Source organism: Brienomyrus brachyistius, chromosome 14 (genome assembly GCF_023856365.1).
Source record: "Brienomyrus brachyistius isolate T26 chromosome 14, BBRACH_0.4, whole genome shotgun sequence".
In the NCBI taxonomy this organism is placed as follows: domain Eukaryota; kingdom Metazoa; phylum Chordata; class Actinopteri; order Osteoglossiformes; family Mormyridae; genus Brienomyrus; species Brienomyrus brachyistius.
Genome location: NC_064546.1, coordinates 12,562,418 through 12,590,208, shown reverse-complemented (window position 1 = coordinate 12,590,208; position 27,791 = coordinate 12,562,418). Strand labels below are relative to the sequence as shown.

The window sequence follows — 27,791 nt, the reverse complement described above, 5'->3', positions numbered from 1 at the left end:
AGCTGCTAGGAGGGAGGGGGGGAGATTAAACGAGAGGGAGCTTGAAAGTGCCCGAGTGTGTGTGTGTGTGTATGAGAGAGAGGGAGAGTAACTGAGAGAGAATCTGGGAAGGGGATCCGCTGTGCAACATGCTGGTGGGGGCGCATGTTGCCATTGCTGATGGTCCTGCGATGCTTCTTACAAATTTGCCGGAATTTACTCTTTTCCGCGGTCGCTCTGCGCATCATCCCACCGAGCTCCGTACCGGACTCCGTCTCACGAATGTGCGACGCGCAGCGGCTTAAAGCAGCGATCGCCGAGTGCCCGTCATTGAATGAGGGGGATCAGCACTCCGGACAGAAACTATCCGTGAGGTAGGGGGCTACTCTGTTAGAAGCGATTTTTCCCCCTATATCAATATAAAAAGGAAGTCATTTGTCAACTGTTGTGATAGAGGTGTGAGTTTGGACCACAATGACCACCGAAAGGTTATCTGAATAACATGAAATGAAAAATTAAATAGTAAGATGTTGCTCCGAAGGACTGGAATTAAAAATGAGATTTCATGGTGGAAAATACAGATCCATTCGGAATCCACAGTTCATTTCCACCTTCTCTGATACGAGCACCGTGATTCCCGTCGCTGCTTTTGAAGGGCTGCGCTTTCATTCGTGCGCCGATCCCTTAGCCAGTCCTTGGCTGGTAAATATATTTACTGTACAAGTACTTTTTATCAGATCTAGTGCTTCGCTTCTTGCCGAAAGTGATGGAAAGTTCACATTGCATTCGGGTTCGCTTGTCTTCACCCAGGATATTAACTTATTTCATTTAAGGCTATGTTTAATCCGCCTAGAGGCAATTTTGCACAGGAATCGTCTTTGACTGTGTCTGGTTTACGATAGTCGGGTTATATAAATTTCAGACGGATTGTGGTCGGCTGAGTGGTTTGGGGTAAATGGAGCATTAACGTTACATATGTCATGCGCTAAAGCCGTAATATACAATAGTCCTATACGAGGTAAATGTATTCTGTCTCGTTTTCCCAAGATGGTCCGGCGGGGTCCCAAACCTATATGCACTTCTTACTTTGGCTTTGGTCCTGCCAGCATTTTGTCCTGCCTTCTAGCCCAATACTGCAGTAGGGTTCATCAGTAAGCCAAAAGCTGTGGTCCTTCGAGAGAAATCCTATTGTGTGAAGCAGGAAATTAAATTAACAGCTAACAGTAAAGGCTCTTAACCGTATTATTTCCTGCTTTCTACTTGTAATTTTTTCAAGTTTAACTGAATTTGTTGAATTGGGTTGTTTGTCTTGTTTTTTCTGTAAAATGAACAAAACAAGCATTTTAACGGCCTTGGTTTTCAATCGTACCAAATACCTCAAAACTCAGATTAAATACGGTATTGTATAGAAAGAATTATATAATAATAATAACAATAACAACAACAATAATAATAATAATAATAATAACTGGTAGGATTTGTTGTCTTTTTGAAATGTAGTCCTTACAAAAGACATAAAAATGGAAGTGTTTCTTTTCTGTGTGAATTTGCTTACTGAATAAAGTCGCCCTGCCCCCCCCCCCCCACCCCCCACCCCCCATTAGCGTCCCAAACACTCCTCTTCTTCGTCATTCATCTGCCAGTCATCTACCCCTTCATGCTTTTTTTTCGTTTCCATAACTCAATCATTCTTAGAATGCCTGATTAAATTAACAACCCTCTGTACAGTAATAACAAGGTTAATTTGCTCACGGGTAGAATCGCTTTGCCAATCCTGAGAGCATTTACTGAGGTGTGCATGCACTCAGATGTTTGTAGATTGCATTTATACGTAAGTTTAAGATGGGTCGCTTTGTTGGCTATTTAACTGAAGTGTGAGGTAAGAGAAATATTTCTGTTTATTTTTATTCCGTCACTGACTTACACTCCTCTTGACGTCAGTGAGAATGGTGTCATTTGTCTAGCCATTTCGCCCTCATTTGCTGCTTTGCTCCAGATCACAAGTGACCTGATGTGGCTTCCTTTGAGCTCTGAGTTTCAGTCCTCGTGCATGCCCCCCTCCTCCCTGAGTGCTCTCTTATCACACTGGATGGATGACCTCATTGCCACCGACAGTACGTCTGCCCCTAACAGGCTTATTGTTGTTGCATTGTCGAGGTAGATGTCTGTAACAGTAACTGTGGTAGACGGAGTAATTGTGATCTGCCGGATTTTTCCAGCACTGCTCATACTCAGCTACAGCATCTACAGGTGCATGAGGAAATGGCCTCAACGCTTAGCATGAAGCTGCAAGTTCATGTTTCTGAATCGAATGATATTGAATCGGTCAGTAATCAGCGGGAACAAACGCATTTCTTCATACACTAAACCAGGGCAGTAGGTAGCATGGTTAAGTTCCAGTCCTAGACGGTTCTCTGATACAGTACTCTTTAGCATGGTGCTTTACAAGAATTGGTCCAATGAAACATAATGATACATATGAAGTTAAAACAGCAAACCTGTACTTGATTATGGAAGATGGGTGGATGGTCAGACAATCAATAAAACAATAACGTTACTCAGTGTCCAGTGCTTGATATGTGAATGACAGTAAATATTGTAATTATAACATTTCCATTGGAAAATAGTAACAGTTTCCTCCCTTTCATGTTGCTTTTTGTAACGTGAAACTGTAAACTCCTTACAAAGAAATTCAGACCGATTTCCTGGACCTTATAGGAAGGAAAACTTTTATCAAATCAAACTTAAAGCAAATATATCGATAAATGTATAGTCGCTGCCAAGTTGCTATTATTATACCTCATATTGGATTGGTAGTATCGGGTGAACAGGGTGAGGGTGAGTTATAGTTCACAAACAGGTGGTGGGTCTAGCACCCGATAGGGAGAGAAATACATCCTAAACGTGTCGGGCGGTGCAAGGTAAAGAACCAAAATCACAAACCACAGAGGAGGAAAACACGGAATTGGGATAATGAGTAAAATGCTTTGTAATGTTTAGACAATCAATGCTTTGCAAAGAGATGCCTGAAAAACCAGGTTTATATCATGCCAGTTAATGAAGCAGATGAGCTAAAAGTGTGCTGTAGTATTCAGGGGAGGTGGAGCAGGACCTGCTTGGTCCTGACTGGATGGGTGGCTGGCTGACTTGATGGCCAGCAGCCTAGGACCAGCTACAAGGTGGGCCACTGTGGGGTTGAGGAACAGAAGAGTTGGGGTGAGAAAGGTGGAAATCTTATATGAGGGAACAGTCCACAATGTCGCAGGCACAGACCTACAATTGCTTCTCTGAACAATAGTCTTCCCAGCCCACTGGGAAATGTAATTGACCCCTGTGGCACATACAGTAGGACTGTGTAAGCAGGTACCCCAGCACCATATACTGAGCAGGCCGTGGCTCGGCAGGGGCGGAAGATGAGTTCACTGTCCTGTAGAAAACTGACTTTAGCAAGAAGATGTGGAATATAGATGAATCTAATAACAGGGTGATAACTGTAAATGGTAGATAACGGGGGTTAATATGTTTTATGATCTTGAAGAAACCTATGTATCGGTGGTTGAACTTTTTAGAGGGGAGATGGAGCTTGATGTCCCTGGTGGATATCCAGACTGTTTTTCCAGGGTGGATGATAGGGCAGCAGTGATGGTCAACGAATTGCTTTTGTGTCTTTCTGAGAGTGAGTCATGTAGCAGTTTGAAGTCGAGTGTTTTCAGCCCAAGGAAGAAACCAGCTCAGATCGGTCTGATTTGAGGAAGCAACATTGGCTTAAAAATCACCCAATTTGTTGGTTTAATCTCACAGTCTGGCGATTATTTTTGGGCAGAAGAAAGACCAAGGATAATACTCAGACGATCACAAATGACTCTCTGTATTCAGGATGTGAATTTCAATTATCCATTAGAACCAAAAAAAAACACTTGAACACACGTTCAGCTAGTTCCCTGGCAGTAGGTGGAGCTGAGACGGTTATCAACCAGCACATATTTACATATTTGAAATATTGTCACCAGCAACCAAGATAGTAGTACCTACTCAAGAGGGCTAGATTTGTTACACACTATCTGTGTCTGTGAGGAATAGGTAGAGGTTTTCGGGTAGCTGCGTGGAGTGAACATTCGGGGGAGTTTTTAGTTCAGAGAGATAACCAAGACAGGTGGGATCAAGACATTTGATTGTTGGTCCAGCCTCCTCTAGTTGCTTGGACCCACCTGCTCCACAATCTGATTGGTTATCTCTCTGAACCAATTATTTTTTTCTTCTGCCCTTAGAACATATTTGTGTAAGTAAAACGTCCATAAGCGGAGTGAGCAGTGAGAGTCTTGGGCTGTACGCAGACGGGACGGAAGAGCACAAAATCCCTAATGTCATCCATTTTGGGTCAAAAATTTTGAGTGACAGATTATACCTTAGTGACTGGCACTCAGGGATGTGTGCACCCACTGTAAAAGCTGAGGTCAAATGCTGGATGAAACATAGGTAGTCTTTTGTGAATTTTCCAAGGAAGCTGAGTCAGAGGGCTTCGTGAAGGACATTGAAAGTCTCCTATTTATTATGTACTACAATGAAAGAGGGAGGACAGATGCATGGATCACAGGACTGTGAAGGGGCTCAAATTGGTGTTCTTCATTCCCAGGCAAACCATAGCTTTGAAGTTGAGCATAATGAAAAACAAGGACACAAGACCGGCTGAGGGTTGAGTCTTTCAGGTCCTCGGATATACTCTAGATTCCTATGATCTGTCAGAACCACAAAAGAATGATTTTCTTCCTCTAGCCAATGCCTCCATTCTTTAAACGCCTGCTTGAAAGTCACTGATTCTATTCTTCAGTGCATCATAGTTTCTCTCGGGGGAGGAGAGTTTTTCAGTGGAGAAAATACAAGTAAAATGCCCGGGGGGGGGGTTAGGTCTGGCTGCTTGATCATGGACACAGGTGAACAGCTGCTTCAGCTGCTGGAAGACTGTGAGAACAACATCATCCTGTGTGATTATCTTACATATGAGGGAAATCATTGGGGCGATGGCTGTATAAAGTTGAGATTTAATCTACGGTAGAAGTTTGCGTTAGAGGCATTGCAGGTCTTTGACTTTATTGGGTTTGTGTCCATAACAAACAGCAGATACAAAAGTGTCATCCATACAAATTCTGGTAGCTTAAGGTATGAATTACGTGTGGAGGGCAGGTCCCAGGGAGCATATCATAGCAGGATCCTTCAAGCCAGTGTTTCCCAATCCGGTCCTCGGGGACCCACAGCCGGTCCACATTTTTGCTCCCATCGAGCTCCCTGTCAGAAAGTCCACATTTCTGCTCCCTTCTAGCTCCACTAAAACATGGACTGTCTGTGGGTCCCCGAGGACCGGATTGGGAAACAGTGCCCTAAGTAATGAGAGAGTAACTCCCACTATGATTCCTGACTATTCCATTCTCAGGACATGAACTGAACATTGTCATTGCAAGTACCGCAGGTAGCTTTGGAACTGCTTTTATTTTTCACTTGAAAACATTTCCACACTGCATACATTTAGCATAATTTACGTGCTAGCACTACCCTGTACTGTATACTTTTAAACCTCATTGTCAGAAGGTGTGTAGTATACATCACATACTATACACTGCAATATAAACAGAGCAAAAATGAGAAAAAATACCTAAAACTACATTAAAATGGAATGAATCAGTGACAATTGCTATGACTGACTCTGATGCCGATCGTATAGATGAAATCGGGACATTCCTATAATAGATAGACGTGTTGCAGGCGAGTTAATTAATTATTGTGTCTCGGCAGTGATGCTTGTATGTGCATGTCTGAGCATTCCGTAGATGTCCAGTTCCCATGACAACCCTAGTTTGTGTATTCATGTCAGTTAATGCACCCCATTAGGTGACAAGTTCAGAAACAGAGTAGTGAGGCAAAGGGAAATGTAATGAAATGCTTCTGCTTCATAGGATTGGCAGAAAAAAAAAATCTCATCCGAGTGTAGAATGCCAGTGTGAGGCTAATTATGAAAGGACCTGGTATTCGACACACACTCAGCGTCTTAGTACACAGCAATATGAACAAACTAAAGCCGTGGTTGCCATGGTGAGTTGTGGACAGGCATGGTTAGAGTCATGCAGCTTCATAAAAAGTTCAGTGCTTTGCAGGCAGGTAAACCTGAAACTCTTGATTGCAGGCTGGCACCGATGTATAATTTGCAATGACATAAAAAGGAAGACAAGCTCACGGTAAATGACTTTGTCGCAGTATGTAAATTCTCAGGGTGTTTGCTATAGTGGCAAACATTTCCCACCTTCTGCTTGGATTGTGCATTATTTTGTATGGTTAGAAAAGATTCTGCATGTGCTTGTTTTGAAGGTCTGTCCTCCTTTGTTTTCTCAATATGGTTGAAGTATGCTTTAGCGTGGAAAAGTCCCAACATTAGTTCTTAGGTCCTAACCTTGGTCCTTTGTTTCCTACTCATGGTAAATGGACTGCATTTATATAGCGCTTTTCTACTCCTACGAGTACACATAGCACTTCATATTTTGTGCCTCGCATTCACACACCGGTAGCGGAGGCTGCCATGCAAGGTGCCAACCTGCTCACCGGGAGCAAGTTGGGGTTCAGCGTCTTGCTCAAGGACACTTTGATGGGGTCAGGAGGAAGCAGGGCTTGAACCTGCAACCCTCTGGTTGCTGAACGATAGCACTACCTCCTGCACCGCCATCTTCCCCAGTCACTCATCCCTATGCTTTGCCACCTTGTATTGAAATATAGTTCTGCCTGAAATATGCCTTGTTGCTAAAGGATATTTCACTGCAATCTCTGCAGCCGAAGCCCAAAGGGTATCAACAAGGTTTTTTTTTGCCTCTGTAATAATGCTATCTAGATTCACACCTTTATGATGTGAAAACAAACAAAGCATAATGTGACTGTTCTGCCATTCTGGTTGAGAACGTAGGAGAGATGGTGAGATATTGTATTAGTAAAAATTTGAATATCTGCCTCTGTGGGGAAGCTGAACTGGGTAACAATCTGGCAGAATTGCACATTAATTGGGTTTGTGTCGCGATGTGCTGATAGAGAAGGCGCCCAATGTGGTTGGCTATTCTGACTCCTATACGCAATTAAGGACATTCTCTCTCTCAACTATGTAATCTCAAGTTGACTTGTAGGAAAGGAATAGAGGTAGTCAGCCAACCCAGTTAACGTACTATTGTTAGCCTACATATTTATGCATCTACTGGTATATATAAGTATATATTACAATGCTTCATTGTGCTAAATGGGAAATTAGGCAAAACAGCATGTAGTATATATGTCCTGGTGCCTGTAAACATGGTCAGTTCAACATTTATTTTGTGAAATTTATACTTGATAAGCACCAAGTATTTTACACGAGCTTTGGAATTGTCTGCTGAAGATTAACGCATATGTGGAAGCATTATCAACAGCAGAAAGGTGTTGAATATGTTAGTGTTATGTGGTTATGTGTTATATTAGGTGCTGCCTGGTATTTGCTTGTCTCCTTGTGTCTGTTTGTGGCCCCTTTTCCCGCTGAACCCTTGATATCCTCACTGTTGTAGGACCTTCTTCCTGTCAGCCTTCTCCAATATACCAAAAAAAAGCGTTGGCTACACGTATGTTGCAATTACGCCATAAAAATCACTGTCAGTTTGGTGTTAGCTTTTAAGCATTCCCCCGACAGGGAAAAAAAAAACTATTCCCCACTCTGTACCAACAACACAGCATCTCCCCGCTGAGACGGAGTAAAAACAGCACCTCACAGATGCGGGGAAAGTCCAAAATTCCCTACCTGATGTTCGCTATTTCTGCAATTTGTGAAATAGCGATGTCGAGAAAAGCTTGAGCGAGCTCAAAGAAATCAGTCCCTGCACTCCACCTTGCAGTTATGATTTATTAATAACACATGTTGTCACATGAAGATCTGTTAAAGGATGAAAAGTATAGAACGGAAAAAAAAAACCTCGTGCCTGAATGTGAATGTGGATCACGTCTGTCGCTCTTAATGCTTTGTGGGCTGCGTCTCTGATGGATTCTTTTCCAACCTTTTGTTTCACTCGGTAGTTTATGATTATTGCCACTTGGAGTCGACTCTCTGTGCCATTTGAAACAATGAAACAGAAGTGAGCAGAAGAGAAGTAGTGGCGGTTTTCTGAATGCACGCTTCCATCCATCATCCGTAGCTGCTTATTACGCGCAAGGTCACAGTGAGCTTGGAGCCGAACCCAGGAAGCACATGGCACGAGGCCCCGGGAGCCCAGGACGGGATGCCAGTCATTTCTGAATGCGCTGCCATTCAAATCCCAAATGCTAAAAATATTTCAAATTGTGGAGCTAATCTAGTAATTAAGGGACAAAGCTGCAGAAATATCAGCATGCATATTTGATGCCTGGAAATGAGTATGAATACCTTTTATAGCGGAATATGGGGAATGACTTGGTTTCATAGAACACGGAGAATTTACGCCAGGTCTGAGAAATAATCTGAGCTTCTCCATGTGAACAAGGGCCATTTTTAAAAGATTATTTTCATATCCCATGAAAGCTACAACAGAAGCCTTGTTCAGTTTATTTCTGATTATTTATAGGGTTTTTTTTATATTTCATTTTAATGACCACGCAAGGCCAGTAAAAAATGCACTGTGGGCCAGCTTTCTACACTAATGCAATAGAGAATAAATGGCAATCGAAGTTGACTGTTTTTTATTAATGGGAAAGTTTTCTTTTTCCCTTCAAAAAAAGCAGTTATACTAAAGTTTGATGTTCTGTTAATAGGGGTCTTGCATGGTTTGTGATGCTGGAGAATAATATAACTGCTTTCAATACAGTGTCTTATAAAGTCTCCTGATGTGAAGTCAGTTTCTGGGCAGAAATTAAATAGAAAGTTCTGAAGGTAACTGTCTGTATTTAATGGCTTCCTCTTCCTATGAGGCAGCGAAAAGGGAATGATAAAAAAAACAGTGAGAAGGAGCAGAAGGAATAAAAAACAGCAGGAAGAGGAAAGAGGATGGAAGTGAGGTAATTTGAACATCGTGGGGAAAACAAATCTTGGTTTTGATTAAGCATTCTCGAACAACACGAAATATATGAGTTGTTGTCACGTATTTATTATTCATTATTTGAAATTTCAGCCACATTTTTATGTCATGCAGTGAGTAAAAACAAGACGGTAGTGAGAAGCACAGATGGGCAAACATCATTCTACATTCTCTTCTGTCTCAAGCTGAATATGAATCTGCGTCAAACAATCAAAGTGCGGGTATAAATGCTGATGTAAAGATCTACTGAAGCTACTAAAAATCACGGTGTAAATTCCGATCAGACAGTCAGTATTTTTACTTAAATTATTGAGAAAAAAACCTCAGCTACCAACAATGCAAATGATATGAGATCAAATATGGTTTGGATTATAATTATAGGTTATCTCTAAGAATATAATGTCTGTAAAGAGAAGACAGTAACTGATTGACTGGTTGATTGGCTGAATGACAGAAAGAAACAAAAAATTGTTCCATTTTAAAAATAATTTCGGATAGAAGGCCAAATCTGCAAATTAGGCACATCTCTTAATCTCTTAACGTTAATCAGGTGAGCACTGTAACATGGGAACGAGCTGCAGACACTTTGATCCTTCTAGATAACAACTGCTCAGTTGTGGTGTGCCACCACTAAGGTGCCTAACTCATTCCGTAACACCGCTAAGGTGCCTAACACATTCCGTAACACCGCTAAGGTGCCTAACTCATTCCGTAACACTCCTAAGGTGCCTAACTCATTCCGTAACACTCCTAAGGTGCCTAATTCATTCTGAGTCACCGCTAAGGTGCCTAACTCATTCCGTAACACCGCTAAGGTGCCTAACTCATTCCGCGCCACCGCTAAGGTGCCTAACTCATTCCGTAACACCGCTAAGGTGCCTAACTCATTCCGCGCCACCGCTAAGGTGCCTAACTCATTCCGCGCCACCGCTAAGGTGCCTAACTCATTCCGTAACACCGCTAAGGTGCCTAACTCATTCCGTGCCACCCGCTAAGGTGCCTAACTCATTCCACGCCACCACTAAGGCGCCTAACTCATTCCGTAACACTCCTAAGGTGCCTAACTCATTCCACGGCACCGCTAAGGTGCCTAACTCATTCCGTAACACCGCTAAGGTGCCTAACCCATTCCGTGCCACCCGCTAAGGTGCCTAACTCATTCCACGCCACCACTAAGGTGCCTAACTCATTCCGCGCCACCGCTAAGGTGCCTAACTCATTCCGTAACACCGCTAAGGTGCCTAACTCATTCCGTGCTACCCGCTAAGGTGCCTAACTCATTCCACGCCACCACTAAGGTGCCTAACTCATTCCACGCCACCACTAAGGTGCCTAACTCATTCCGTGCCACCCGCTAAGGTGCCTAACTCATTCCACGCCACCACTAAGGCGCCTAACTCATTCCGTAACACTCCTAAGGCACCTAACTCATTCAGCACCACCACTAAGGTGCCTAACTCATTCCACGCCACCGCTAAGGTGCCTAACTCATTCCGTAACACTCCTAAGGTGCCTAACTCATTCCGTAACACCCCTAAGGCGCCTAACTCATTCAGCGCCACCACTAAGGTGCCTAACTCATTCCACGCCACCGCTAAGGTGCCTAACTCATTCCGTAACACTCCTAAGGCACCTAACTCATTCTGTAACACTCCTAAGGTGCCTAACTCATTCCGAGTTACCGCTAAGGTGCCTAACTCATTCTGTAACACCGCTAAGGTGCCTAACTCATTCCGCGCCACCGCTAAGGTGCCTAACTCATTCCGTGCCACCCGCTAAGGTGCCTAACTCATTCCGTGCCACCCGCTAAGGTGCCTAATATATTCCATGCCACCGGTATGGTGCCTATCTCATTCTGTGCCACCACTTAACTGACCTAAAAATTTTATACACATTAAAGAGGATTTCAGTTAAGCTAAGCTGTTTTGAATGTGACAACAGCTTGTGATGTTTCCAAAAAGCATCAAGGAAGTGAGTATAAAAACAAGAGGGTGGAGATATCGGTCGAATGTAGGCTATGGAATTGTTCCCACGGGCAGTATAGACTACTGCCAGTTTTAGGAGTGCAAATAATTTTAATGAAATGAATCAATTATCTCTGATGGACTGGCACCCTGTCCTGGGCGTCCCCTGCCACATGCCCTGTGCTGTCTGGGATGGACTCCAGGATAAACAGTTATGGGATATGGATCGATGGGTGAATAAATTATTATATTAAAATCTTTCTCTAGTTGACTATTGATTATCTGTTACAAATACACAAAAACAAATGAAAGGGAAGGATTTCTACAAGAGCACTCATTTCAATTAATAAAGGAAAAAAAGGTTTAAAAAAATATGAAGAGACAAATGGTTTGCACTCACAGAAAGACCCTCACTGTACCTGTGAAACCATTTATTTCTGCGGATGAAGTAGACGCTGTTAGGCAGTTAGATGTTGTCAGCAGGAATCAGGCCAATCTATTTGCCAGTCTTCCCCTATATATATTTACCGTACATAACTATGTTTAATAGCAAAATGAAGTTCAGTGCACACAGATAAAGATGCTGAGATCAAAGGTCAAACTCAAGTAAAACAGAACCACTTCTATGTGTCTGGACTGTAATATCAATTAAATTTTTTCCTTGCCCTCTTTTTTTTCAGAAAACGAGGAAAATCCATTAATCGGACTGCATTGCAGGCACGTCCTGAATGATATGAGTTTGACCAAATGTGACATTTATCTTTTGAAATATGTTTTTAAGTATCAAATCTTTTCTGCGGTATGAAAATGCATCGGACTTTCATGACACCCTATCTGCATTTAAAATACTGCACAAACACTCGTGAATTTTCGGCAGATTTATCTCATGCAAATCATTTTACTATGTTGTCTAAGAGCTATTGTTAAAGCACCTTGTACAACACTCATTTGCCATATATGAGATATTTGTCGGGGGTGGCGGATGGTATTTTAGCTGTTATCGTTGATTAAATGTAGAGGACTAAGAAGATCTGATTGCGTGACGTTATCACAAATGTCAAGATTTAGTTGTTTATTTTGCAGATCAAACCAATAAACTAAGATTCTCTTTGTTTCCCTTCATTTCATCTTAAATTTATATGGGAGAATGTTTTTTTTTTAAATTTTATCACAGTGTGTGGTATCTCAGTGGTACTGCTAAGTCCTCACGTCTGCATGGTTTCTGGTTCAGTTCCTCCCCCTACCTTTGTTAGTGGGGCTCATACATCATACACCTCAGGAGGTGGTCTCAGTTTGGTTCGCATTGTGGTTCACTTAAGCTGTGCATTGTGAATACAAATTGCTCCAGGTTCGCTTTGCCTTTTGCCAGTGCATTTTAGCCTTCTCGGCTTGCCGTAGACAAATCACATGCTGTTGCACTGGGAATATACCCATAATTCAAAGCAATAAATGTCTGAGACCTCCAGAGGAACTATAGCGTGAACAGAAAGAGGACTGAGGCCCCATCAGACCCGAAGTGAACCAGAAAGAGAACCGAGTCGTCTTTGAAATGAACTAAAATGTGAAAAGAAACAGGACTAGGTCCCTATTCTATTGGTCTACTTTAGGACTTCTGAGTTTGGTTAATTTTAAAAGGACTACTTGTAAAAACACCCAAAGTTACCAATGATAGGTGGAATTACTTTGCAGTGTCAATCACTACTTGTTTTACCCCAATTACAGCTTAATTAATCAATCAGAATCTAGTTAAACCAATCTGACAGTTTAATTCCATCCTTTGTGGGATTCAAAGGCTCAGTTCTCTCATTTACTATGTTCTGACCTTGTTTCAGTTTTTCCTAAAAGAACAGAACTACAAAACCTAGATATATAAGCTGAGAAATGTCTTATTTTGTACTTTGCCGGTTGAATTGAGCAAGAGAACAAGTTTTGGAGTCTATTCTTGACCATAAGACCAGGATTCATTTTCATAATACTGTATGTTGATATGCCATTATTCTCACAGACCAGCCCAGACGATATTTATTAATAACATTACCGTCTTCAAACAGTCCACGAGTTGCATTTCCTAAAGAATGTCATTTATAAAACCAAGCTTTTACATTGCTGATCGACTTTAATTCATTTAAAAGCAACATTTATGAACGATACCTAGACAATCGGAAACTTAAAATGTGGGACTTAAAAATAGCCCATCGGTACTGCAACTGGAGCCAGATGGGCATCATTAATCAGGGGATGATCACAAAGGGATGAAATGTACCGGGGTATTCTTCCATTGCTGGTAAGTACAGCCATTCCTTCCTGCCGCTGTACAAATGATAAATGATCAGATCCACTCAATTCTGTGATCAATATCTGGCAAAGTTAAAGAAGGGTCTGATCCGGTACATAAGGTGCATTTTTCCCTCGGGGATATGGGACAGAGAAAGGAGGCTGGCCTCTTGGCATTATCTTTACAAAGACTGCAGGATCCACTGAGCACATTCAGATTAGCTGGCATAACAGAATATGAAAGCGAAGGGATATCGAAGGCAGAATATAAATGGACAGAGTCAATGCAGGAAAGGTGGACCATGGCTTTACTGCTGTGAGTGTCCTGACAGACTAAGTGCTTTAATATGTTGTTCTCTCCCATAGACGGAGTTTGCGGCCTGTTGCCAAAAAAGATGGGATTGTTTGTGCTGATGCCATTGTTATTTCTGTCATTTCAGCCACATTTGCTCCTACACTTGTTCATACGCTAAATGGACACTTACTGAAAATGGATGCAAATAGTTAATCCTCTCATCACAACATCAGGGGGGTGGTGTGTGTCTCTGAGAGTTGGGATGCTGTGTGGCTCAAGTCCCAGGGTAAGCAGAGTGGTTTCACTGTCCGTCCCCTGAGCAAGGCCCTTAACTCCCAATTTGACCAGAAAGTGTAGGAAAAGCGGCCGATGAGAGCTCAGCATATATGGTCCTTCAGGAGAGATGGAAAAGCATCCCTGGAGGCCACCTCATGGAACTGGCGTAGAGCAGAGAGGAGGGTCAGCCAGTGCATGGAGCAATTGGGGTTAAGGGCCTTGATCAAGGGCCCAATGGTGGGATCATTCTGCTGACCCAGGGATTTGAACCCATAACCTACTGTGTTCCAACCTACAGAGCTGACCCTCAACAAATTATTTTTTTTGTTTAATAATTTTTTGGTCAGTGCATAATTCCATATGTTATTTTATAATTTTGATGTCTATGATTATTCTAAAATGTAGAGAACAGTACAAAAGAACCTTTAAAAGACTAGGTCTGTCCAATCTTATGTTCTCTGTGCATCTAATAAAAAATAAATAAAATGTAAATTGTTTAAAACACATGCTGTGTGGTACAGCTCGTCAGTACATACAGTTATTAAATGAAAGACTTCAGTGTCGAGCAAATAGGACAGGATTTCTCCCTTAATCCTATGAACTTTTGGGTTTATAAGCAGGTACATAACATGGACATCAAGCAGTTGTGAATAAAAGCATTAAGCCCGGTTTCTATACCCATAAACACAGTGGTTAACCTGATTCGCTTCATTGCGTCAGAGTGTCAGAACATACCTGCTTGCAGTAATGGATGAATCGTAAGGCTTCTCAAACTTGCATGTCTCTCAGGATAGAAACGTCAGCCAAGAAACTACATTTAATGAATTAAGTTAACAAAAACAAGCCCTTGGCCTGTTTCTGCTGTGACTGCTTTAGCAATTTCACTCATAGAGAAGAGCTTTTCATTGCACTTGCCAAGTAAACATAATTGCCATATTTATAATTTCAATCCTTCACTCACTGGCCAAGCTTTCTCTAGACCTTTGCTTGTTTTTTACAACTTAACAGCTGATGTGACAATCATCACCCTGAAAATAATATAAAAATAGTCTTAGTCTTATTACTGCAGTTATCTGGATGCCTTCAGGGAAGGAGATTTAAAACATTAGAGGTTTGTGCTGGAAACATGATTTAGATTTTTTGGGGTGACTGGATGGACCTGAGTCTGGAGATGGACCAGCAACCTTTTGATCACAAGTGTAGCTCTTTGATCAGGATGCTACTTGCTGGCATTTCATATAAAAGTCGTCACTCTCCTATACCTTCTACAAGATAGAAATGTTTTACCTCGACCTGAGAAGCATTTTTGACTATGTCAGTACTTCAGAAAGCTGTTTCTTACACATAATTTTGTTTTTTGTTGAATGTATATTGTAGATTGATTTGTCAGATGTAGGTTGATTTGTATTTTGATTTGTCAGATGTAGCTTGATTTGTATTTTGATTAGTCAGATGTAGGTTGATTTGTAGGTTGATTTGTCAGATGTAGGTTGATTTGGATTTTGATTTGTCAGATGTAGGTTGATTTGTAGGTTGATTTGTCAGATGTAGGTTGATTTGTCAGATGTAGGTTGATTTGTAGGTTGATTTGTCAGATGTAGGTTGATTTGTAGGTTGATTTGTCAGATGTAGGTTGATTTGTATTTTGATTTGTCAGATGTAGCTTGATTTGTAGGTTGATTTGTCAGATGTAGGTTGATTTGTAGGTTGATTTGTCAGATGTAGGTTGATTTGTATTTTGATTTGTCAGATGTAGCTTGATTTGTAGGTTGATTTGTCAGATGTAGGTTGATTTGTAGGTTGATTTGTCAGATGTAGGTTGATTTGTATTTTGATTTGTCAGATGTAGCTTGATTTGTATTTTGATTTGTCAGATGTAGGTTGATTTGTATTTTGATTTGTCAGATGTAGGTTGATTTGTATTTTGATTTGTCAGATGTAGGTTGATTTGTAGGTTGATTTGTCAGATGTAGGTTGATTTGTATTTTGATTTGTCAGATGTAGGTTGATTTGTAGGTTGATTTGTCAGATGTAGATTGACTTGTAGGTTGATTTGTCAGGTGTTTTGCGCTAATAATTACTTAAATATAAGTAAAGCCAGAGCACTACAAAGGTTTATGATTCATTTTTCTCTGTTGGTTCTGCTAAAACAACAAATATTTTTAAGGACTCAGTGCCATTGCTAGTTAGATAACTTGAGGAAGACTAGAAATCATAGCCTATCACAAAGACTTTGTTCCATCGAGAGGCATTTTACATGTCAGGCTGTGCGGTACTACCTTAGTAAGATTATGCAGAGTCAGTAAATGTGCAATGAGTGTATATTGATTTATTCGATCTATGTGCTTCTTACTTGCTCTGGTGCAGCTAATCAGTGCCCTCGGTTTTGCAATTTTTAATTAAAGTCCTGTTCTAATCCTTCCCATCTCCCTGAAGGCTTTACGGCTTAACCCTCGCAGGAGGGGGCAGGATTGAGATCGTCTGATCATCAGGCTGACATCATACCATCCTGTCACAGCCGTGCACAAGGACCCCGACCTTGAGTCAAGCCACGGCACTTTGTAACTCGGTATTGCTAGATCCAAAAGCACATTCATCACAATTAACGTAGAGCCCGGGACCAAAATGACAATTTTGCACAAATGAAGGGATGGCGAACTCCATTGCTGGCACAGTGTGTGTATCACATTTCTGCACCAATGATCTTCCTCGGTTAATTAGCGCTTGTATTTTTAGATAAAAATATAGACAAAGTTTGTAACTGGAATTCACATAATTTATATAGGAAATGCATGTCGTGCCCAACATGGCATCTCACAGGGTGGGCCTTGTTACCTCATACCTTCAGTGCTGCGGGTTTGAGTCCTTCCCGATTCTCTTGGTGTGCTGCTCGCATTACTCAGTGCTGCATAAGCGGCCGCAAGATAGATGAATATTTTTGTGCCAGGAAAGGGAATTAGTTAAGAGAAATACGCTACAGTGAAAACCAGTAAACATAATTATTACATTTGGCGTAGAAGGTGATAGGGCAGGAGACAGCTACTTTGTTACACGTCCTTACAAGCACACGTTCATCTGTCACTTATTCCCTTATTAATTGCTAGAACGTGAAAAAAATCTCTAAAGCGATATAAATTTTATAACGATGTTATTATACCCTGAATACATTGATATATATATATATATATATATATATATATATATATATATATATATATATATATATATATATAGTAAAATATGTATAGTGTGCATGTTTAAAATAAAAATGATTAACAGTTTATGTAAGATATGCCCCAGGGCAAAGCTAACAGGGCCACGAGACACAGGGACTGGAATACAGGCTTTATTTGGGTAGAGGATTAAAAATGGGGTGTGGCTTGAATCAAGGACGAAGTGCTTCCCCTGTAGGTAATATTGGAGTATGAGGGCAGTCCACTTGATTTCTAATCACTTTGTCAGTGGTGCTGGTCTTGGTCTCTCCAGCTGACAGCTTCTGGCTGCTGGATACTCCTTCCCGCAATAGGACCCCCAACTCCCTGTCTAGCCCGTCTAAGTGTAAATTAGAGGGCAGGGAAGAGTGAAGGGGGCAACAACAGGGCACTTAATGGCAAGGTAGAGCGCTTGGCATGGCTCTGTCCACTGAACTGCGTTTGGATGGTGGGCAGACTGCAGTCTTATCGATCTCTAGCCGCACATGTATGACCCCAAGTGGAAGCACAGATTTTCTATCCAACTATGCACTTTGCAGGATTAGTGGTTCGACGCACCTCCCACAGTGACCGCAGCACAGCACTCAGATGGCTCATGGGAGTTTTACTTACATAAAAATATTCTGAGGGCAGAAGGAAAACACGATCGGTTCAGAGAGTTAACCAATCACATTGTAGGGGAGGTGGGTCCAAGCAACTAGAGGAGGCGGGCCCAACCAATCAGATGTTTTGGACCCGCCTCCTCTAGTTGCTTAGACTCACCGCCTCTACAATCTGATTGGTTATCTTTCTAAACCAATCATTTTCCCTTCTCCTCAGAACAATTCAGTGTACTTCAAGTACAACTCCCATGCACACTCAGGTGCTGCAGATACCATGGCTAATCGTTGTGCCGAAGTACATGGTGCACCATGTAACCCTAACGGATGAATACAAATTACAAAAACCCGGAGTCAAGTCCAGTGTGCGATATGGTGTATATGTAGCATTGAATACATATTGAATTTTGACATCTCTTTTACTTTATGTTAGTCAGTACAGAAGCAAGCAGTTTCAATGAATTTGGAATCCAGATAGATGGGTTGTCACTATACCACTCTTGATTACCAGTATCTCTCGCTTCTCATTCTTCCTCAGCCACTGTTTAAATCTGTTTATGCAGATGTTCAGTGAGTGTAGTATAACCAAATAGTTGAGTAAAGACATCTGAAAACTTTATACACAACTTGCTCTTGGCAAGACAGTGACCAGTAGAGGGGCTTTACAAATAGGGACATTGATACTGGGAGTAGACATTTAGAGAGTTTAATAAAATGGTGGAGAGAAATGAGAATAATATAGATCTGCTTTTGTGTTTGTGTAAGGGGGATGCGTAGAGATGGAAATATGACTGTCTGGTCTTGGAAAAGGCAACAAAGGCTTGGCAGTCTGTTCACTCATCAGTAGTGGGGGGATGGCGGAGAGGCAGGGGATTCACTGAAAAGGTAATTCCCCCCACTCCACCCTCCTGGGCTGCCATATTTTACCAAGTGTCTTTTGAGAGCAGATGATCAATTAACCAAGAATCCCCCCAACCCAGGTCAGAAAAGTTCTCAAATTTAACAATTTTTCAAATTTAACAGAGCCCTTTAGGTGTCCTGGTAGAAAAAAAATATCATCTCGTAGTAATTCATGCTCTCGAGTTAATAATTCGAGCTCTTGAGTTGCTAATTTGTGCACTCGAATTAATCACCAATCAGAGAGCACAGATTAGTAACTCGAAAGCACGGATTAGTAATTTGAGGGCATGAATTATTAACTCGAGAGCACAAATTATACTCAAGCCCATGGATTAGTAACTGGAGAGCAGAAATAATTAACTCAAGAACACAAATTATTGTTTTGAGATAATATTTTTTTTTCTACCACGACACCTAACGTAGAAATTCACCATTAGGGATTATAGAGTGCTGCCTGTTTATAAGCTGCATACAAGATGCACACAGGAATTTCCTTGGCTGGGATGCGGGGACAGATGACATTTTGAAATGGTGAAATGATTCCTTGGAAACATTAACAGCTCCAAATTTTTGACGTCTTAGGCAGCAGTCAGAGTAAGATGATGAGCAGGACGAAAAATAAAGATATAGATTTTGAACGAGTTAGAGATGTCTCATCAAGCATGACGGAAGAACCAATTTAGTTTCAAACTGAAATGAAAACAATTTTTTTGTGGTGTCTGGTGGCTCAGTGGGTAGCACTCTTTCTTCCTGAAGCTGTGGCTTCAGAACGTGGTTTGATTGTCTTTCTTATTCTTACACGTAGTGCGGTTGGTAAATGGGTTGGCACCGTGGGAATGCACCGTGGGAATGCACCGTGGGAATGCACCGTGGCCTGACACCTATAGGTTTTTGGTTTGATTTCTGCTCTTGGTTGTGCTAAGATGCTTTGCATGGTTTCCCTGTGCCTGTGCAGGTGTCCTTTGTGTTATCTGGTTCCTCTCTCCTTACAGTATGGCATTGGCTTCAGGATTACTGTGACACTACTAAAGCTATTAAGGAAGCCAGAAGGATGGATGGAGTGCAGGGTGGATGGATGGATGCACTTTTGTGTTTGTCTGTCTCTGTGATTTCAAATCGCTAATATAATTCATAGAAACCAAGCTATAACGTAATGCCAGACATTCACCCACGTTAATGGTAACCCCAGCCCTTATTTTTCTCCTGGGTTCTCATAAGGCAAATGTTCTCTGTTGTATGTTAGTCCCTATTTCCTGAGCTGTAAGAAATGAACAAACAGAAAACCGATTTCATATTCACAATAAAAGCACAGTCCCTTATCATGCTACACATCCAATTCCTGCCCCTTCCCTTATCTTTGAGGTGCTATCCATCCATGCTTTGTCTCATTGTCCACAAAATATAGTCTGAAATTCTTTGATATCTCCTCTAAATGGTTCAGTCCATCTGTCCAAAAGTACTTAAAAATGTACAACTGCCGGAAAAGCCATTTCAGGGTAGCTATTATGTAAACAACATTGTTTAGACAATCACCACTTCACATTTTTGGACGATGCATAAGCCAAAAATATATAAACAATACTGAAAATTATTGGGAACGCACAAAAGGGGTTAGGGGTGGAAGATTACAGAGAATGTAAAAATTTGCAAACAGTACTTGGGCCCATTATTAAAAATGCTAAATTAACAGCACTGAAAAATGTAAAAGTTAACACGCGAGTGAGGCTGGTAGCTGAAACAAAAGTGCGGCATGGCCAAGCTAAGATACGTAGACTCCATAGTTCTTCTTTCTATTGTTTTACTAAAAATAATTGTATTAATATGAATGATTATTAAACATATAGTATGCATGAAAACAAACACATATTAAATAACTAATATTTACAGTATATATGATTTTATGTATCATCCAAATATTCCCGTTTAATTACAGTATTTACAGACAAATCCACAATAACTGAATCCAAGAATGTCAAATTTACAGATCCGTAGGGACGTCTGTATATCATAAATATTTCTTGATTTTATGGTCAATAATTAATTCTGAGGAGATAAAGCCAAATCACGTAAATATGAAGCCAATTCAGTCAATTTTCCACTGATCAATATTCTGTATGAGCTGGAAAAAAATTTAAATAAAAAAAAAACACTGGAAGATGTGTAAAACAGTGTAATATTATCGCACCTGTGCATCATATGAAGTCAGTATTTACATTTGTTGCGTTTGATGGAGGTCTACATCTCAGAGGGTTGCCGATCTGTGCCTGTGTCTGAGAGGTTGTGGGTTCAGATCATTAGCTGGCTGAGCGTAATCAAATCACAGTCACGCCCTTGAGCAATGGCCTTAAACTCAGTGGCTGCTTGGATAACAGCTGATTGGTTTCCCGAACCCCACACTCCCGGCTCATGCAAGTTGCCTTGGACAAAAGCATCTGATAAATAAACATAACTAATGTAGAGGTCACTACAATAATAATAATAATCAAAGTTTATGCAGTGCTACCATAAAGAAATTAACATACGTGATGGATAGGTTAACGTGATGAACAAACTGACATTGATTATTATAATTGCAACTTTAATATATATGTGTATCATGCTCAAGTTTAGGTTTGACTAAGAATAAATATTATTTAAAAGTTATATCATTTGCTAACACACACACACACACACACAAGTTGGCGTACCTCTCTAAATGGGGACCGTCCATTCATTTCTGAGAAAAACCCTAATCCCAATCACAACACCCTTAACCCCCCACCTAGACCTAACCTTAACCATAAATAACCAACCAAAATACAAGGCTTTCAGCACTTTTAGTTTTTTGATTGCATTAACAGGTCTTTGTGGGGACCTGAAAAACAATCCCCACATTGCCAAAAGAACAGGTTTTTCTCACATTGTGGGGGACATTTAATCTCCACAATGTAATATAAACATAATCCACACACACACAGACACACAAAGTGATAAAAATGTTGATCTATGCACACCTCAATAATTCTCGTTGTATTTGCCATGACAATTTTTTGCTGACATTTGTTTGTTCATTTAAGTGCTTGAGTATGTATGACTGTAAAACACGCCGTCTATCGATTTCAGAGCTTAATTGGATTTGTTGTAAATCATATTCTCTTACCTTGTCACTGAGCTCTAGTAATTTCCAGTAGTAACTCCTGTGAGGCAGTGCTTAATGTACAATAATTCCATCCTTTTTTTATAAGTAGGACATTTATGGCTAGAGACGGCAAATGTGATTCGTTCCAGTGTACATAAGACATACATGTCAGGTCTTTTAGCATTTTAATTCTGTTAAAAACTGTTGTAGCATTTTAATTCAAGCAGCTACTGAGTGCTTATTTTGCAGAAAATAGACACAAGTCGTTGGCACTAAATAACGATAACTGTGTACACGTTGGTGAGATCTGTGACCTTTTCAGGCAGGTCAGGATTTGTAAGTGAGACGGTGCTCCTCTGTTGGTTACTGCATGCAGGTGGACGTCGAGGGACGGAGCAGGCAGACACTACTAAAGGGGATTTCTAATGCCAGAGAGTAACAGTTTTGCCTTGTGTATCCTTAAATGTGAAGGATGTATTTGAAAACAGCACAAGCTGGTATCAAAAATGGATGGATGGATGGATGGATGGATTCGCAAATGAGTCTTATGCAATTGCAGCACCAGCGGCTGCAGGGCTAATATGTTACCAAAACAATAAAGTAATAAAACAGTTTAACTCTTAACATATTGTACATAAGGAAATAATGATGGACCAAAGTATGTTATTATATTATAGTTAGAATTAAGGATTTGCAACGGTTATGGATAAATATAGGTCTTGGTTTCAATGAGTGACATTCTCACCTCGCAGGTCCACAGGAAGGCTGCTTCACTTTGCATGTCTTTCCTGTGTTTTATGTCAAATTTTTCCTCTCAACAACAAAAAAAAGGAACGTCCAGGTAAACCGCTGAATACAGTTTGCACAGAAGCTACATCTGTACATTTTTAACGGCTTATCACTGAGTTGTGAACCTGGAACCTTATGTAGGAAACAGAATATACAGTACATGGGTAGGTACACGGGTGGGATGCCAGCCCATTTTAGGGAAAATGACTCAGATGCACAACCCATTTATTAATCCATCCAGTAAATATCAATCCTTATCACATAGCTGGAGGCCGCGACTTTGTGATAAGGATTAATATTTTTTGAATAGATTAAATGTTAGTTCGTCCTACTTTCGCCAACCATTTATTATAGCATTGACATGAATCTGCAGTGTGTGCATTTGATAAATACCTCACTAACCCTGCTTTTGCATATCCAAAGGTATTTTGTAGGTTTGGCTTATGGCCTCATACACCACTGTTAATGGCCTATGAGTACTATTAATCCATCACTTCTAAAGGGCCTCGGTATGTAAGCTGTAAACTGTTCTACATCATTCATTTTATATGAGATATAACATTTAAGTATAACGTTATTCAAAATGCTCGTATGTGTTCGCAAAATCCAGTTATCTGTGTAATCTTGTTACTTACGGCTTTTTGCAGATAAAATAAAAGCAGAAGTTACACGAATGTAACGCAGTTAATTTACATGAACGGCAGTCGCTTTAAATGAATGCCGCAGTTTGCATGCATAAGAGTATCATAGTTACTTAGCATGAATACCATTTCACTGCTTTGTCACTGTATCCAGTATATTATATATAATGGTATATTTTTATCCATTGCATGCAGAGCAACCACTAAATCAGCTACAAGGTGAGAATGGCAACCAATGGACAGTTACCACGACTATCAACGGGCACATGGCTCCATCTTCACTGGTAGCAGTTGTAAAGAGACACTGAAACCCCTTAAAGAGTCATCAGCGATCAATGAGAAGTCAATGAAAAGGATGAGAGCCAACTCAGTGAATGGGGAGTAGAAGCAGTACAGTACCCACAACCTGTGCTTTCTGTGATATTCGTGCAGTTAAGAGGTGGAGTGGAATGCTATTCGAGTAACAACTAAGCTATATTCCAGCTGTACATTTAGGTTATTTCACACTGCATAGTTTCCTGCAGAATGCATATGTTACACGTTATGATTTGAAATCAACTTCATGTACTGTTACGCCGTGAAACGTTCACATTTTTGGCCAGCGGTGCTGTACTATGAAGTCTGTTCCCTTTCCAAAAATCATGGGATGACTGTTCCTTGTGTCAGGTGTATTTTATAATTACTGTCGCAAAATGTTACTGATTTAATTTCCTAGATTATTTCTGAGCAATTGACATCCACTGCAGTGTACAAGTATAAAGGTTTATGGATCTATAAATTTTAATAAAGCTCTCAGGAGAACATGCGGCTAGTGGAAGAATTACTTTCACTATATGGACAAAAGTATCTGGACACCTGGCCATTACACCAAAAGGAACCTTTTGACACCCCAGTCAAGTTCTTTCACACCAAACTCACCCAACCATGTCTTTATGGATCTTGCTTTGTGTGCAAAGATAATGGCCTTCAACAACTGGTACCATAAAGTTGGAAGCAAAGAATTGTCCAGAATATCTTGGTATGCATACCAGGACATTTTAGACAATTCTATGCTTCTAATTTTGTGGGAACAGTATGGGGAAGGCCCGTTGTGTTAGATTACGCATTTTATTTATTTAGTTTTTTATAACATATTGTGTGAAAATGAAAAATAAAGCAGTAATCCTAACAAAGTTATTTACTATAAAATTAATGGATGGATATATTATGAATTCAGACTTTCTTGGGTTGCAAAAAAATGAACAATTTCTTTAGTTGCTAAAAAAGTCTACTTACCAAATAACAATGAATGGCTGCATTGTGCTCAAAGATGAGATGTTATAGACCAAGTGTTTTGTTGAATTCAGCCCACAAATGACATTAAATGGAAGAAGGTAAGGAATAATTACATTTTTCATTGTTGATTTGTGTATTTAGAAGTAGACGTCTTGAATAAAGAAGCAGGTATGGCCTGTATGATGAAGAACGAATACGAACAACACATATTCAACTTCATATCCCTTAAACACAGACTTCTTTCAGATTTCAGGATCAAAATTCAGCCACTTACTTTGCTGCTGTGTTTGGTCCACCCATATAAGCAGAATTGCGGTAACCATGAAAGGATTCTTTAAAAATGTCTGATAAATTCTATGTTCTTTCTGTGTCTTTAGTAGAACTATAATGGTTTCCAGTGATACTTAGTTGCTCGAACCTCAAATTTCTGATATCTCCCGGCATCCAGCCAGAATAAAGCAAATAATTATCAGATAGACTGCTTGGATGAAGACTCTCTCCCTGATATCACACCTCCATTAAATGATCTCTTTTCGAAATTAGATTTTTGTTTATAACTAACTATAAATCCAGTCATTTTTATAATAGAGAAGTACTTCACGGCGTGAACTAAGTCATAAACAGCCCATATATCAGCAACAACTGTGAAGTCATCTGAGAACAAGCACACAATTAAAACAAATTTAAATGTCATAGTGAATAGTGCTCCGAAGTGAATAACAGTGGTCAAGCCACAATTTAAATATCATTATACAAATTTTTTTTTGTGACCCAGGTAACAGGACAGTTCATGTTTATCAATGAAAATTTTGATTAAATTACTGGTGATATTTTTCTTTGCACATAGGATTTTTTTTTTATGTCAGCCATTTACCACGAAGAGTCACCTTTATACAGTAAAGTGTATAAAGTGTATGTAAGTGATGCGCAGCGTATATCAGTGTGACTTTGGCAACACAATTTCTCGTCATGCCAATGAAGCTATTTTAAATTAAATTTCAATTCAAGGACCGGATAGGATCCTATAGAGCTCTGCCTGAGTTATTGCTGCATTTCTGCTGACTCTTATCCATTTACTGTTCCTAAACTGCAGGTATCGGTTGGGGTAGAGGATGTGTCACTAATCCAGGGACGGAGCCCCCAGCTTTAATGAATCTTTCGCAGAGACGGAAAGTCTTCGTGATCAGCTGTTTCCCGTGGACTTGTCTCCAGTAACATGGCTCCGTCGAACGCGAGAGCTTGTCTCAAGTTCCATGATGATTCCACACAGCATGAGAAGTGAAATCCGGTCACAATGTACAGGATCGTGGAATAAAAGAAGTCGCTACAGGAATTTAATGGGACTTCAACGATGAGACTGAGGGTGTCCTTACACAATCTGAGGGACAGACGCAAACGCTGGCCTCAGTACCCCTTTTTTCTTTACGGATTCTGTGGCTCTGCTTTTCCTTAACGTAAAATGTAAGAAAAAAAAAAATGGCCGCCTCGGGGTTTTGAAAATTATGTGAGATAATCATTTTATATCGAAATAAAAACTTCTATTACCAGCACAAAGATATCTGATATCTACAGGAAAGAACAAAAACGTGGAAAGTACCCTCAACCATGGTGCTGCCGCCCCCAGACAAGCGGCATGTGTGTCTCACCACGATCGTCATCATGACCAGCATGGCCTTCATGGACGCTTACCTGGTGGAGCAGAACCAGGGTCCCAGGAAGATTGGGGTCTGCATTATTGTGTTGGTCGGGGACATCTGCTTCCTCATCGTGCTGCGCTACGTCGCCGTGTGGGTGGGTGCCGAGGTCAAGACGGCCAAACGTGGATATGCTATGATCCTCTGGTTCCTCTATATCTTCGTGCTGGAAATCAAACTCTACTTTGTCTTCCAGAACTACAAGGCAGACCGGCGCAATCTAGAGACGGTGGCCCGCAAGGCCCTGACGTTGCTGCTGTCCATCTGCGTGCCGGGCCTGTACCTCATCCTGGTGGCGCTGGACAGCATGGAGTATGTCAGGACGTTCCGTAAGAAGGAGGACATGCGTGGACGCCTCTTCTGGGTGGCCCTTGACTTGCTGGACATCCTGGACATCCAGGCCAACCTGTGGGAGCCGCAGCGGACCGGGCTGCCCATTTGGGCCGAGGGCCTGATGTTCTTCTACTGCTACATATTGCTGCTGATCCTGCCTTGTGTGTCCCTCAGCGAGATCAGCATGCAGGGCGAGCACGTCTCGCCGCAGAAGATGATGGTGTACCCCGTCCTGAGTCTGGTCACCATCAACGTGGTCACCATCCTCATCCGGGCCGTCAACATGGTCCTGTTCCAGGACAGCCGGGTCTCCACCATCTTCATTGGCAAGAACATCGTGGCCATCGCCACTAAGGCCTGCACCTTCTTGGAGTACCAGCGGCAGGTGAAGGAGTTCCCCCAGAACGCCATCGCCATGGAGCTGCAGCAGAATTCGGTGGCCCATAACCAGACCTTGCCCAATGCTACCAGCCTGCCTGACGAACAACCTCCTGTGCAGGAAATTGTAGACTCATGACCAAAGCAGTGTGCTTTTTCACATTCATGTCCTCTGCCCTTGCAGTTTACTTGCTAGCCTCAATTCCAGGGAATTGGTATTACAGAGTGTTTTTATTAGAAAAATGTATTTTTAAGAATTTCTCTGGATTGATAGGGCGGTTGTGAAACAGCCTGCTAACTAAGAGAGACATTGCAGTTGAGCAGCGAATGGCTGATATCCAAGATCTTATTTCGTGTCAATTTGGGGATTTTTAAGGATTTTTTAAAATTCTAATGCTTTACAATGGTCCCGTTATTATTTAATTAGTCAGTATGCTGATTCTTTACAGCCCTTAAATGTTTAACAGAGCAGCTGGTGTGGAGGTGGTCAAGAATAACAAGACACAAGGGGAAGGAAACAGTGGGAGTTTTGGAAAAGGTAGAGACTTTCCAGGGAGGTGCTAGTATGGGGATGGCTGGTTCTCTTGGACGGAACCGGAGCAGTTTGCTCTGTGTTCTCGCACCCAAATGTTCCTTTGACCAGTGATATGTCAGATGAAGGCAGACCTGGTACTTCCTGGACGCTTGTGACAGTGAGGTATGTGAATAAGATGTCTATTCTTTTACTGACTGGGCAGAATGACTGCAATGAGATTATTATGAGCCACCAAACATATGTTAACAACCAGGAAGGCGATGATAAAGAGTGTGACGGATTTTAGTGTGACATGACTGAAGATTTATTGCTATCTCACACCATTTGTTATTCTTATTATTATTGTTATCATTATTGTTGTTGTTGTAGTTATAATTATAACTATTGTTATTGTTATTCGTAATCGTGATTTTTTTTTTGTTGTCACAACTACAAATGATAATCATTATAATATTACTAAGAGTGTAATTATTTTGTTATTGTTA

At 40.9% G+C, this 27,791-nt stretch overlaps 1 protein-coding gene across 3 annotated transcripts; it reads left to right on the top strand.

Annotated features, from left to right (window-relative positions):
• The first annotated feature begins 97 nt into the window (after positions 1-97).
• On the top strand, positions 98-27,791 carry tmem121aa (transmembrane protein 121Aa). Of its 3 annotated transcripts, none has more exons than XM_048975736.1 (3): positions 98-353; positions 25,460-25,827; positions 25,939-27,791. In XM_048975736.1, exon 3 carries the CDS (start codon positions 25,972-25,974, stop codon positions 26,908-26,910), a length of 939 nt encoding a protein of 312 aa, XP_048831693.1. In that variant the 5' UTR covers positions 98-353; positions 25,460-25,827; positions 25,939-25,971; the 3' UTR covers positions 26,911-27,791. The 3 variants fall into 3 exon arrangements, with proteins under 3 accessions (XP_048831693.1, XP_048831694.1, XP_048831692.1); XM_048975737.1 differs by having other exon boundaries at positions 25,460-26,157; positions 26,257-27,791; XM_048975735.1 differs by having other exon boundaries at positions 25,460-27,791.

Bases quoted from the DNA above. Each gene is read 5' to 3' on its own strand.
- tmem121aa (XM_048975736.1), top strand. From the start codon at position 25,972: ATGGTGCTGCCGCCCCCAGACAAGCGGCATGTGTGTCTCACCACGATC.